Source organism: Malus sylvestris, chromosome 10 (genome assembly GCF_916048215.2).
Source record: "Malus sylvestris chromosome 10, drMalSylv7.2, whole genome shotgun sequence".
NCBI classification, from domain to species: Eukaryota; Viridiplantae; Streptophyta; class Magnoliopsida; order Rosales; family Rosaceae; genus Malus; species Malus sylvestris.
The window spans coordinates 38356942-38368840 of record NC_062269.1 but is presented as its reverse complement, the minus strand read 5'-3'; the positions used below and the strand labels follow the sequence as shown (position 1 = coordinate 38368840).

Below are 11899 nucleotides of genomic sequence, written 5' to 3'. Positions count from 1 at the left end.
AGTGTTGACCCATTGCGTTGGATGAATTGGAAAGCACTGCCCAATTAGACCACCTTGACGGCCAGGATTTTCACCTCATTGAAGTCCACTTTATCTTTGAATATCATGTATCGCCTCTCCTTCTTTTCTGCATCCTAATAAACGTACCTGCTGGAATCGGGCCGTCCAGTTCTGGTGCCTCTTCAGCATGGTTTGGTCTTCAAGCTGGGGGCAAAATGCTTGGGTGGAGCAAATGGCATGGCATGGCGAAGTTAAAAGAAAGGCTGAGAAGAGGTGTTGGCCTTGTAGATTTGTGAGAGCCATGGAATATAATTAAGCACGAATAATGGGAACGAATAATTAAAGGTATGTTTATCTTTTGATATTTGGGTGCAAAACTTCAATGTGCATCTGGGATTTTATAGACAAAATGCTTGTTTTAAGCTTGTCCTTTTCATGATAGTGCTTGATGAAGACCTGCCTTTCTACGTGCCTACAATGATTTTCTGACTTAAACCCAGAATCGCGGAAGGAGAAAAATGACAATGAGCCACACCATGTATCCATAATACTTGGTCTATCTCAAAGGTGTAACGCATTGTTTATTCAATTGTGATTAACAAATTTGTATCTTGCACTTTCATAGTTGGGATCATTTACTATTTATTTTAAAGATCATTAGAGATTGTTTAGTCATCTATATATATCAAATAAATAGATTTTCATCATGAACTGTAATTTTTACTTGTTGATTATAAACATAAATGACTAAACGATCTTCAATTTGATTTTTTTTTATTTTTATTGATATGATCTTTAAATAATTAAAATAATAAACATTTCAATTATAAAATTTGTAACAGTAAAAGTTTGTTATTCACAACTGCGTGAACAAGGATGCATGCAAAAGGTTTAAGGTTACGGTGTTGAATTTGTTAGTGAGGTGTTAAAACCTCATTACATGCAGAGAGGTGGAGAGGACTTTTTTTCTCTATCCAAGTGACACCACCACACCCACGCACACCCACCCCAAAACCGGCCAGGCGGCCACCCTATGAGGGTCCCAATGGAGGGGACCTAATTGCAGGTTTAAGAAAATAGGGGTCTTTCGTGGCAATATCGTTGATATGTGAATAGAGTTGGTCCTAGAGTTGGTGTCATGAATATGGTTGGTGAGGTACCAAAGTTGTTGTTTATGGCCACTTAATATTACGGTCTTGTAATATTCCTCTTTATTTGTAAGTAAGGTATTCAGTTTGATTCTTACCAAAAGCAAAGTTAAACCATATTATTATGGCAAACTCATTATAAATCTTATCCCACTCCCTCATCTCTTTAGTATAAATAGTATCGTTTGTTAAAAAAAAAAAAAGTTATTGTCTATGAATCTGAAATTTGAAGAGTAAGGTCATCGATTTGATTCTCACCAAAAATGAAGTTAAACCACATTATTGTGGTAAACCCATTACAAAGCTTATCACACTCCCTCACCCTCTCAATGTAAATCGTATCGTCTGTTAAAATAAAAAAATAAAAAAATAAAGTTGCTGTCTATGAATCTGAAATTTGAAGAAGAAGAGGACAAATCAAATTCTTCTACATATTGATATTTGGTACAAATCAATTGCTGAAAATAGCCGAGAACATATATATACCAATGCCACTGAGTCCTTCCTTTGGCATGAACGCCATAGAATCCATAGTCCCATCACCACTAGTCTCGTATCCAACCGCGGTAAAAAAATGGTCTAAGTTGCATGTTCCAGTGCCAGTGAGCACACGGCTCGAATAAAGGTGGAAAGCAGATCGACTTGCATCACTGGCAACAAAAACTGGCGACAGCCTGCAACAAAGCATTTCGTTTGTTTAGGCACATACTCGGTCAGTCGTAGTATATGTTCGCGGAGTCTCTTTGGGATGCAGGCTTCCAAGTGTTGCATCTATTTCCATCTACAGATCTACTCCCCATTTTGTTGGATGAATTGGAAAACAATGTCCAATTGGACCACCTTCACAGCCATGATCTTCACCTGTTGTGTCACAATCCACAGATTAAGTTTCCGGTTTGTGCTGATTAGCCTCTTCTGCCGCTGCTGAATTCATGTACCATTGAAACAACATAAGTCATCAATACCATGTTATTTTCACCACATTTTCTTGGTCCTTGATAGGTGTCACGATGCCTTCTTCTCCCCAATCCACAGAAGGTGGCACATCAGTCACACTTCCATGTTTAAAACCAGCTGCAGCACCTTTGGACACAAACGCTTTGGAGGATTGTTTCTTGTAACCAGTAATACACGAATGTTCTCGAAATTCCTCATTGGTCAGGTCTGCAAATTCATTTATGCTTAGTGTGTAGTGCTGGTGCAAGCGTTTGTTAATTTAAAATCCTCAATGAATTCGACGTCATCTGTGAATATATCATATATCGCTTCTGCTTCTCTTCTGCATCCTTGTGACACGTTTATTCGAGCTATCCAGTTTCGTGCCTTTTCAGCATGGTTTGGTCTTCATGAAGTTGGCGGGAAAATGCTTGGAGGAGCAAATGGTCAAAGTTAAAAGAAAGGCTAAGCAGAGGAATATATTGGCCATTTTATTAGCTAGATGGTGACCTGCCTTCTTACCTGCCTGCACTGATTTTCAGACTTGGACCCAAAATTACGAGAAATTTTTCATTGTGACGGGAACATGGGTGGTACACCATGTATTTTTATATAAGTTGTGAGAAATTATATTTTTTAAGTTATTAACTTTTTTGCACATATATTCCACCATTAATATAGCGACATGTAATGTACCATTCCGTATTCCAGTCACATTGAAAAATCCCTCCAAAATTACGGAAGGAAAAATATTACAATGAGCCACACAAACATAATTACTTGGTGTTCGCGTCAGGAATTTCCATCGGGGATGTTTCCTGGCCGACGAGCACACAGCTCCCCTGGAGGTTGGCGCCGGTTGAGGGCTGCTGTCGGGCTTCTGCTTCACTGTCGGGCTTTGTCGGGCAAGTCTCGTCGGGCAAGTCTTGTCGGGCAAGACTCTTCGGGCAAGGCTCGTCGGGTAAGGCTGAAAGAGAAGGACAGAGTTAACTTTGAGAGGTGCCTTTGTGGGGCCTTAGGTGTAGGCATTGAGGCTCACAATCAAGGTTAACTTTTAGGTGCTCAGGCGTGCCACTGCCATCTTCAGCATGGTAGATGTAAAATGGTTGTCGAGTTTTAGTTGTATATATGTATATATCCGAGAAACCGTGTTAGTTATAATAGGTGCCTTTGTAGGGCCTTAGGTGTAGGCCTTGAGGCTTCCCATCAATAACTAAACCAGTGCTCGAACACATAATATTTGTTCTCGTGATTGCAGGAGTTTTCTAACTATTATACTTCTGATTACCCGAGTCCAAGAAGTAGAATGAACCCAAATAGGTGCCTTTGTGGGGCCTTAGGTGTAGGCCTTGAGGCTTCCCATCAGAGTTCGTTCTTATACTCAAACTCTCTAGATCGCAGAACGGAATGAATCCAAATGGATGCCTTTGTGGGGCCTTAGGTGCAGGCCTTGAGGCTTTCCATCAGAATCCATTCCATGCTCAAGCGTTCTATGGTAATCATAATATAATAGAAATAAAACTAGAGGGTAGGTCGATTACTTGCGCCCCAAGTAACTTCGGACTTCTCGTTTATCAAGGACTGTCGTGGATGGGTTAAGTCCACATAAGGTTCTTTTTTATGCCTTGAGGCCAAGGACTTTTAACTGATCAGATTTACATGCCCGAGGGCTTAGGACTTGGATCTGGTTTGAACACTGAAGATATATTCAAATCGGATTCAAGTACTAAGAAAGCATTTTAATAGTCATATTGCTAGAAATAACTTGCATATAACTGGAAGTATATAACATATTGTTAGGCTTAATGAATGAAAAGACAAAAACAAAGCAAAGAAGGTCGGGCAAGGTTAAACCTTATCAGGTAAGGCTGTTCGTCTTGTAGGTTCCTATCTTTGTAGTTTTGTCAAGGGTCTGAAAGCTTAGAGGGATAGAGAAAGAGATTACAAAAGATGAATCGATACTACAACAAGGTTGAACAGGGTAGCAGAGCTATTACAAAGGTTTGAAGGGAGGGTTATCCCGCGAGGGATGAATGCTTGTCCCGAGAGGGATGAAGGCTGACTACAGCTTTGTTTTGAAGGCAAATCTGGCTTTGAGCAGAGTTTGTGCTTGCATTTGTTTGTTTGATTGGGTGTCCTTATTCCTGGTTTCTCTTTCTTCTTATATAGACAACTCGGCTTGGCCTTCTGTAGCAGCAGCCTTGCCCGAATGCGGTTTGAGGGTGATGACTCATCAGCTATTTTACATGTAATGCCACCATAAAGTACTTTATGGGCTGTGTAGCTGGTCAGTCTATACCACTTGGCCCTTTGGTAGGTAAGCAAGTGGTCTTCATGAGCTGCACTAAGTCAGAAAATGCCCTTTCTGCTTTTCTGGGTTTTGGCTGGGCCTCGGCTGACTTTCCTTCCGGGCCCCCTTTTGGGCCAACTCCTTTCTTGAGCCCAAAAGTCAAGTTTTAATCCAAACAGTGCCCCCTTCAATTAATGTTAAGGTTGGAATCCCAAGCGCCAACATTGATTGAATATCCGCATGCGTGTATCTCAATCTTTTGGAACTTTGTATTTTCTAGACAGGATGAAGGCACTCCTGTGCCCCTTGCTCTCCTCACGACCTTTGAACTATCCTCTGGGGACTCTATAAATTCTGGCTCGGAATTTCTTCTATCAAGCCATCAAATCCTCTTCACTCTTTTCTTCCATCTTCCTCGAGCGTTTAGAAACTGAGAGATGAGTTCCTCAGGCTTTGAGTGGGGTTTCCTAAAACTCCATTTTCGTGAGAAATATGGCTTTCATCAAAGGACTGCTATCTCCAACACCCTTGGTCGAACACCCCGCTATCTCCAACACCCTTGGTCAGGCGGTTTCCTCTCGAAGGCTTGTCTTCCTGCTTTTTACGGTGATAAGTCGGGCTTCACCATCACATATGGTAACGGTCCTGTCGGAGGATCCTCTACCAGGCTCATGTTGGCCGCACAACCCGATCACCTGATTGGACTCTTTTCATGAAGGCATCGGAAACCAGCTGAAAACATCACTATATCCAAAGAGAGTCAAATGTAATATGTAGGAATTGAATCTTTTGTTAATTTCACCAATTTGTCGACATGAAATAAATATTATTTCAGCTTTTGTCTTTCTGTCCTCTTTGAATGGTTGATGAACAAACACTGCATATGAAACTCCCGGAGCCTGCTCTACTTTGCCCCCTCCTCAATGTAACAATCTCTAACATCCCATAATGTAGGACAATATTTTTTCAAGAATTTAACATTAATGGGATGTTTCTGCCCATTTCCTTCGAGGTCCGCCAAGTAGTATCCTCCTTTATCCAATACCTGACGAATAATTAAAGGACCTTCCCATGTCGGGCTCCACTTTCCAAAGCCCCGAAGCTGAGCTCCTAGCGGGAGGACTGTCTTCCATACTAAGTCTCCCTCCTTGAAAGACTTCATCTTCACCTTTTTGTTATAAGCTCGGGCGACGGCTCGCTTTCCTTCTTGAATCTGGTTCAAAGCCTCAATTCGGGCTGCATCTAAGTCTTCAATTCCTTGACACATGGCTTCGATGTATTCTTCACTATGTAACCCAAATTGGTTTTGAATCATAACAGAACTAACATTGATCTCCATGGGGAGTACTGCATCTTGCTCGAAAGTTAAAGCATAAGGAGTTGTCCCAGTTCCTGCCCTTTTGGAAGTTCTGTATGCCCACAATGTATTCCCCAGCCTCTCATGCCACTTTTCTGGACTATCAATCACCATCCTCTTGATAATGTTGACCAGGATCTTGTTGCTGGCTTCTGCCTGGCCATTTGATTGAGGATAGTACTGACTGGACTGGATCATCTTTATTTTGTACTTGCTTACAAATTCCTCAACTTCTTTTGAGATAAAAGATCGATCTGTTACTATGGTTTCGGGCACCCCATATCTGTGCAGAATCTTGGTCTCGATAAAATTCTTGACTGTGGCTGAGTTTATGGATTTTACTGCTGATGCTTCCACCCACTTGGTGAAGTAATCCGTTGCTACAATTATGAAGGTATGCCCTTTACTAGAAGCTGGATAGATTTGCCCGATGAAGTCCATCGCCCATCCTCTGAAAGGCCAAGGCCTGACTACTGGATTTAAAGGTACTGAAGGCACATGTTGGAGAGGTCCGTGCCTCTGACATTCTTCACAACCTCGGGCATAAGACTTACAATATTTCTCCATGTCGGGCCAGAAATAACCGTACCTTCTAAGCAACCATCTCATCTTTGTCCCAGCCTGATGTGCTCCACATATTCCTTCATGTACTTCGGCCATTACTCTCATGGATTCTTCTTGGCCTAAGCATTTCAATAGTAACCCATCTGGAGTTTTTCTTAGCAGGTTCTTCGCCCATAAGACATACTTAGTGGCTTGCTGTCTATTCTTCTTACTTGTAGACGAAGAGGGATTCTTCAAATGATGAACGATAGGTGACCTCCAATCTTCTATCTCGGTTTCTAGAACCATTATATCCAGACTGAATCCCCTTTCTAAGATAGAAGGAAGGTTTCTTCTTTGGATCTCGACATCTACCCCATATTTCCTCTCCTGTATTGGCACTCCTGAGGCTAGTTGTGCCATCTCGTTGGCCGCTAAGTTGGATCCCCTGGGAACATGATTGACTGATATCTCAGAATCCCAGAAACTTAATAATTGCGTAGCTGCCAAGTAATACCCCGCCATAGTGATATGTCTGCACTTGAACTCACCATTGAGCTGGTTTATTACTAACTCTGAATCACCAAAGACCTCTACCTCTGCTGCCCTCAAATCCATCAGGATTTCTAGACCAATTATTAGGGCCTCATACTTTGCCCGATTATTAGTATTTCCTTTGTAGTCGAGGAGAAATGAGTAATAATGATAAACCCCATGAGGGCTTACAATTACTATCCCAGCTCCTGAAGCCTTCTGAGTGTGAGATCCATCGAAATACAACTTCCAATGAGTGATCCAGAGACCAGCTACTCTTCTTATCTCTTGCTGGACCCAGTCTTCTTTGCCCGAAATATCTTCTCTTGGCGGGATCCAAATGCTAGTAACCTCTAAGCTTCCCGGGATATTGATCACCTCACTTGGAGATTTTTGATGCTCGGTCAGGAAGTCGGCAATTGCTTGACCTTTGACTGCCCTTTGGGGTATGTACTGAAAACTGAATTCTGATAATGCTAGAATCCATTTCCCAATCATTCCTGCTAGCATTGGTTTTGACAACATGTACTTTATCACATCTGTTCTGGCGATGATGTGTACGTGACAGGGCAACATGTAATGCCTTAGCTTGCTGGCAATAAAATATAGAGCCAAGCATAATCTCTCCACTGGAGAATATCTTGTCTCTACCTCGGTCAGAATTCTACTGAGGTAGTATACGGCCTGCTCCTTCATGCCTTCATTATTTTGGGCTAGCAAACTCCCGATTGACTTTTCTGAGGCAGAAATATATAGCTTTAAGGGTTTTCCCCTTTGAGGTGGCACCAACACTGGTGGAGAAGTCAAATAGGCCTTGATGCTGTCAAATGCATGTTGGTGCGGTGGTCCCCATTCGAAATTCTCTTTATCTTTCAATCTTAGTAAAGGAGTCAGCGGCTGGATTTTGCCTGCTAGATTAGCAATGAATCTTCTTAAGAAGTTGATTTTGCCCAGTAGCCTCTGGAGTTGCACCTTGTTGGTGGGTGAAGGTGATTCCATTATTGCCCGAGATTTGTTCTTGTCCACTTCTACACCTCTTTGATGCACCAGGAATCCTAAGAAGTTGCCCGCTCTTACTCCAAACGCGCACTTCTTTGGATTCATTTTTAATTTGTGGATCCTTATCCTTGCTAATGTTTGTCTGAGATCTTCCAGATGTTGTTCTTCTGTCTTGGACTTCACCACTATGTCGATGTATACCTCCATGCTCTGGCCAATTAGATCATGAAAGATGGCATTCATTGCCCTCTGGTAAGTTGCACCAGCGTTCTTGAGCCCGAATAGCATGACCAGATATTCATATGCCCCCACATGACCGGGACACCTAAAAGCTGTTTTATGTATATCTTCTGGAGCCATCTTTATCTAATTATACCCGGCATTCTCATCCATAAAAGATAGGACTTTATGTTTTGCTACTGCATCTATGGATAAATCGGCCATGGGCATGGGATACTCATCCTTTGGTGTAGCGCCATTAATATTTTTGTAATCCACACAACATTGTACTGCTTTTGTTACAGCTTTTAAAACGGGTACAATGTTGGCCAACCACTCCACATATTTGGCTGGTCTGATAAAGCCAGCTTTCACTAGCCTTTCAATCTCTTCTTTGACCTTTTCTTCTATCTCCTTTGACATCCTCCGTGGTGCTTGCTTGACAGGTTTATATCCCTTCTTGATGGGCATTCTATGTTCCACCAAGGTTGGATCTAACCCTGGCATCTCGGTATAATGCCAAGCAAAACAGTCTTTGAATTCTTGCAAAAGACAAATAATCCTTGCCCGATCATCAACCCCCAATAAACCACTGATCTGTATTGGTCTCGGATCCTCCTTTGTTCCTAAATTAATAACTTCCAGAGGATCCTGGACTTCTGGTGGTGGCTTATCCGGTTCTGTACATAAAAATTCGACCAGCTCCGGGCTCTCGGGCAAGTTGTCTGGCCCGTCTAGATCATATATGCACTCGGCCATTTGAATGGCCCTATCCAGTTCTTCTCTGCAAGATTCCTCCTTGCTTTCATGCTGGCTGGTTCTAGTTCCCACATGTCATTCATGCCCTTCCCTGTCCAAGAGCTCCCTTTCTTGCCTTCTTCCCTTCCCATACACCAACAGTCTTTTAATCAGGGATCTAACTGCCATTACCTGATCTCTCTTCTTTTGTTCAGTCATTGATGGTGTAGGAGATTTGGGAGGATACAAGGTCTATCCCACTCATCTCTAATAAGGAGCATTCCTTGTTCCAAAAGCTTTTGGACCGTCACCTTGGTAGGGCGGCCGTTCTCGTCAGCTCCTGAACACTTCAAGATTCCTACATTGGGGTTGTAGAAACTTGCTTCCGCAACATTGGCTGTGGGGAGAAATGGCCGTGATTCGGCCTCTACCATCTCTCAAAAGCCTGGTCATTCTATGCTCGCTTCATGATAAACAGCCACTTGTTGATGAAGAGTAGAGGGTATGGACAAACTTTGGTGGATCCAATCTCTTCCGAGTAAGGCCCCATAAGTGGAAGTGCAGTCCACCACAAAGAATGCCAGCATTATCTGTTTAGATCCCAAATCCACTTCTAGAGGCAATATCCCATGAGTCTTGGTGATAGCGCCTGAGAAGCTAGAGACCGTGAGGTCTGTGGGAATAAGATCCTCTGTGCCTCTTCCCATTTTCTTCATCTGCTTGGCTGGTAACACATTAACAGCTGCTCCTCCATCAATTAGAATTCTTTTGAAGGGCACACCTTCGAAGTGAGCTGTAACATATATGGGTTTCAGATGATTGGCCAACGAGCTGTTCGGGCGGCTAAACACCATTTCGTCTATGTAAATCCTTAGAGGACCACCTTTGGATGCTTCTGAAGATTCAGCCTTGCCCGAGTTTTCTTCTTCAACTACTTATACATTGACATGTGCCATCATTGGCTCAGTTGTCAAGTAATCACCCTCCATAGTAGCGAGTTGATCAGGTCTGGCACCAAACGTGGCGGACAACACATATGTCATGTTGATATGGAAATTACTAGGCTCGGGCGGATCTTCTTTATTACCCCCAATCTGGTCCATAAATTCATCCAAACAGGCCATCGCATCAGCTGGAAGTAATGGTTCTAGTGCCCCCTCCTGTTGTTGTTGATTCATGTCCGCATACAGTATTTGTTTTGGAACTTCACCAAAAGGATCCACCAATGGCAGAGAAGGTGGTCTCCTTTTAGATGAAATAGTTCCAACGCAAATAGGCTCTGGCTTCCACCCAGGGGTTGGCATCATGATTAGATCTTCTTGAGCTCCCCTCAAGATCTTATACTTCCCAGGGTGTTGGCTCTGCGGCACGTGATCCCCCTCGCCTTCTGTCTTGCTGTTGGCCTTTTCCACATCTTTCTTACTTCTCCAACGGAGCTGACTACTTCCCCCAGATGCTGTTTTCTCCAACTTTTGATTTTTAGAGGCTTCGGATGTTGTGGGGGTCTTCAGGGAATTCATGTAGGCTTTGTGCTGCCTTTGAACCCTCCTGACCATGGAGGCTCCCATTGGTTTGGTAGGTTGTCCGTTCTTCCCGACTACGTACCATTTTCGCCCGAGGTGGGCAGGATGTCCTTTTCTAACAAGATTGGTCATGCCATCAATCCTCTTGATTTCCCTCCCCATCTGGCCACATTGAGGATGATCTGCACCCTTTCGTATTTTGGCCTCCATATCTTCTGCTTCTTCAGAAACTTCATGATTTCGAAATACTTCTGACAAAGCTTTGGGTTGGGAATCACCTCCTAGTCGTTGAAAAACGCTTCGGGAAGTGTCCTTTTTTGTTGCCTGCTTAATCTTTTCGCGGGCTTCTCTTCTGACGTCTTCTTCCTTTCTCCTGATCAGTTCATGATCAATGAGGATTCCAGCCGAGGGAATTTCGAGCTCACACTCGCATTGGCACTTACTACACATAACCATCCCCTTGATTATGGCTGCTTTTGGATATTCGGGTGATTTAATCACCCCTCCTGTAGGTTTTTCAGCCAATCTCTCCTCTTCTGGTTCCCTTGTAATTCTTTCTTTTCCCTTCTCAGCCCATGTCATATTGATCATATTTACAGGGGCTTTGGTGAAGGGAACTCCAGGTTTGGCCATCACCAACTCTTCTGGCTGGCTGGCTCTACATCTTTTTCCTTCGGGAGGAACCAAGCCTATATCATTTCTGGAGCTTGTGGAGGCTTTCTCCAATCTTTGCAACATTTGTAGTAACGTGGTTTGCAAATCTTCTAGCATTTTGACATATATCTTCTGATCAAATGTAGAGATTCCACCGGGCGTGCCAAAACTATGTTCGCGTCAGGAATTTCCGTCGGGGATGTTTCCTGGCCGACAAGCACACAGCTCCCCTGGAGGTTGACGTCGGTTAAGGGCTGCTGTCGGGCTTCTGCTTCACTGTCGGGCAAGTCTCGTCGGGCAAGTCTTGTCGGGCAAGACTCTTCGGGCAAGGCTCGTCGGGCAAGGCTGAAAGAGAAGGACAGAGTTAACTTTGAGAGGTGCATTTGTGGGGCCTTAGGTGTAGGCCTTGAGGCTCACAATCAAGGTTAACTTTTAGGTGCTCAGGCGTGCCACTGCCATCTTCAGCATGGCAGATGTAAAATAGATGTCGAGTTTTAGTTGTATATATGTATATATCCGAGAAACCGTGTTAGTTATAACAGGTGCCTTTGTGGGGCCTTAGGTGTAGGCCTTGAGGCTTCCCATCAATAACTAAACCAGTGCTCGAACACATCATATTTGTTCTCGTGATTGCAAGAGTTTTCTAACTATTATACTTCTGATTACCCGAGTCCAAGAAGTAGAATGAACCCAAATATGTGCCTTTATGGGGCCTTAGGTGTAGGCCTTGAGTCTTCCCATCAGAGTTCGTTCTTATACTCAAACTCTCTAGATCGCAGAACGGAATGAATCCAAATGGATGCCTTTGTGGGGCCTTAGGTGCAGGCCTTGAGACTTTCCATCAGAATCCATTCCATGCTCAAGCGTTCTATGGTAATCATAATATAATAGAAATAAAATTAGAGGGTAGGTCGATTACTTGCGCCCCAAGTAACTTCGGACTTCTCGTTTATCAAGG

General features: G+C 43.2%; 1 protein-coding gene across 1 annotated transcript; it reads right to left on the bottom strand.

The window, feature by feature from the left end:
• Window positions 1–1359: 1359 nt before the first annotated feature.
• On the bottom strand, window positions 1360–7504 carry LOC126584545 (uncharacterized). The gene is made up of 7 exons (XM_050248892.1): window positions 6395–7504; window positions 5951–6250; window positions 5420–5887; window positions 5070–5106; window positions 2114–2312; window positions 1635–1822; window positions 1360–1493 (listed from the first exon to the last, which is right to left on the bottom strand). Exons 1-7 carry the CDS (start codon window positions 7502–7504, stop codon window positions 1360–1362), a joined length of 2436 nt encoding a protein of 811 aa, XP_050104849.1.
• Between the last annotated feature and the right edge of the window lie 4395 nt (window positions 7505–11899).

Coding starts and splice junctions, on each gene's coding strand:
- LOC126584545 (XM_050248892.1), bottom strand. CDS start 7,504: ATGAAGGAGCAGGCCGTATACTACCTCAGTAGAATTCTGACCGAGGTA. Junction 1,823..2,113: donor AATGTGGTGAAAATAACATG/GTATTGATGACT, acceptor GCTTTGTTGCAG/GCTGTCGCCAGTTTTTGTTG. Junction 1,494..1,634: donor GGAAGGACTCAGTGGCATTG/GTATATATATGT, acceptor TTATTTTAACAG/ACGATACGATTTACATTGAG.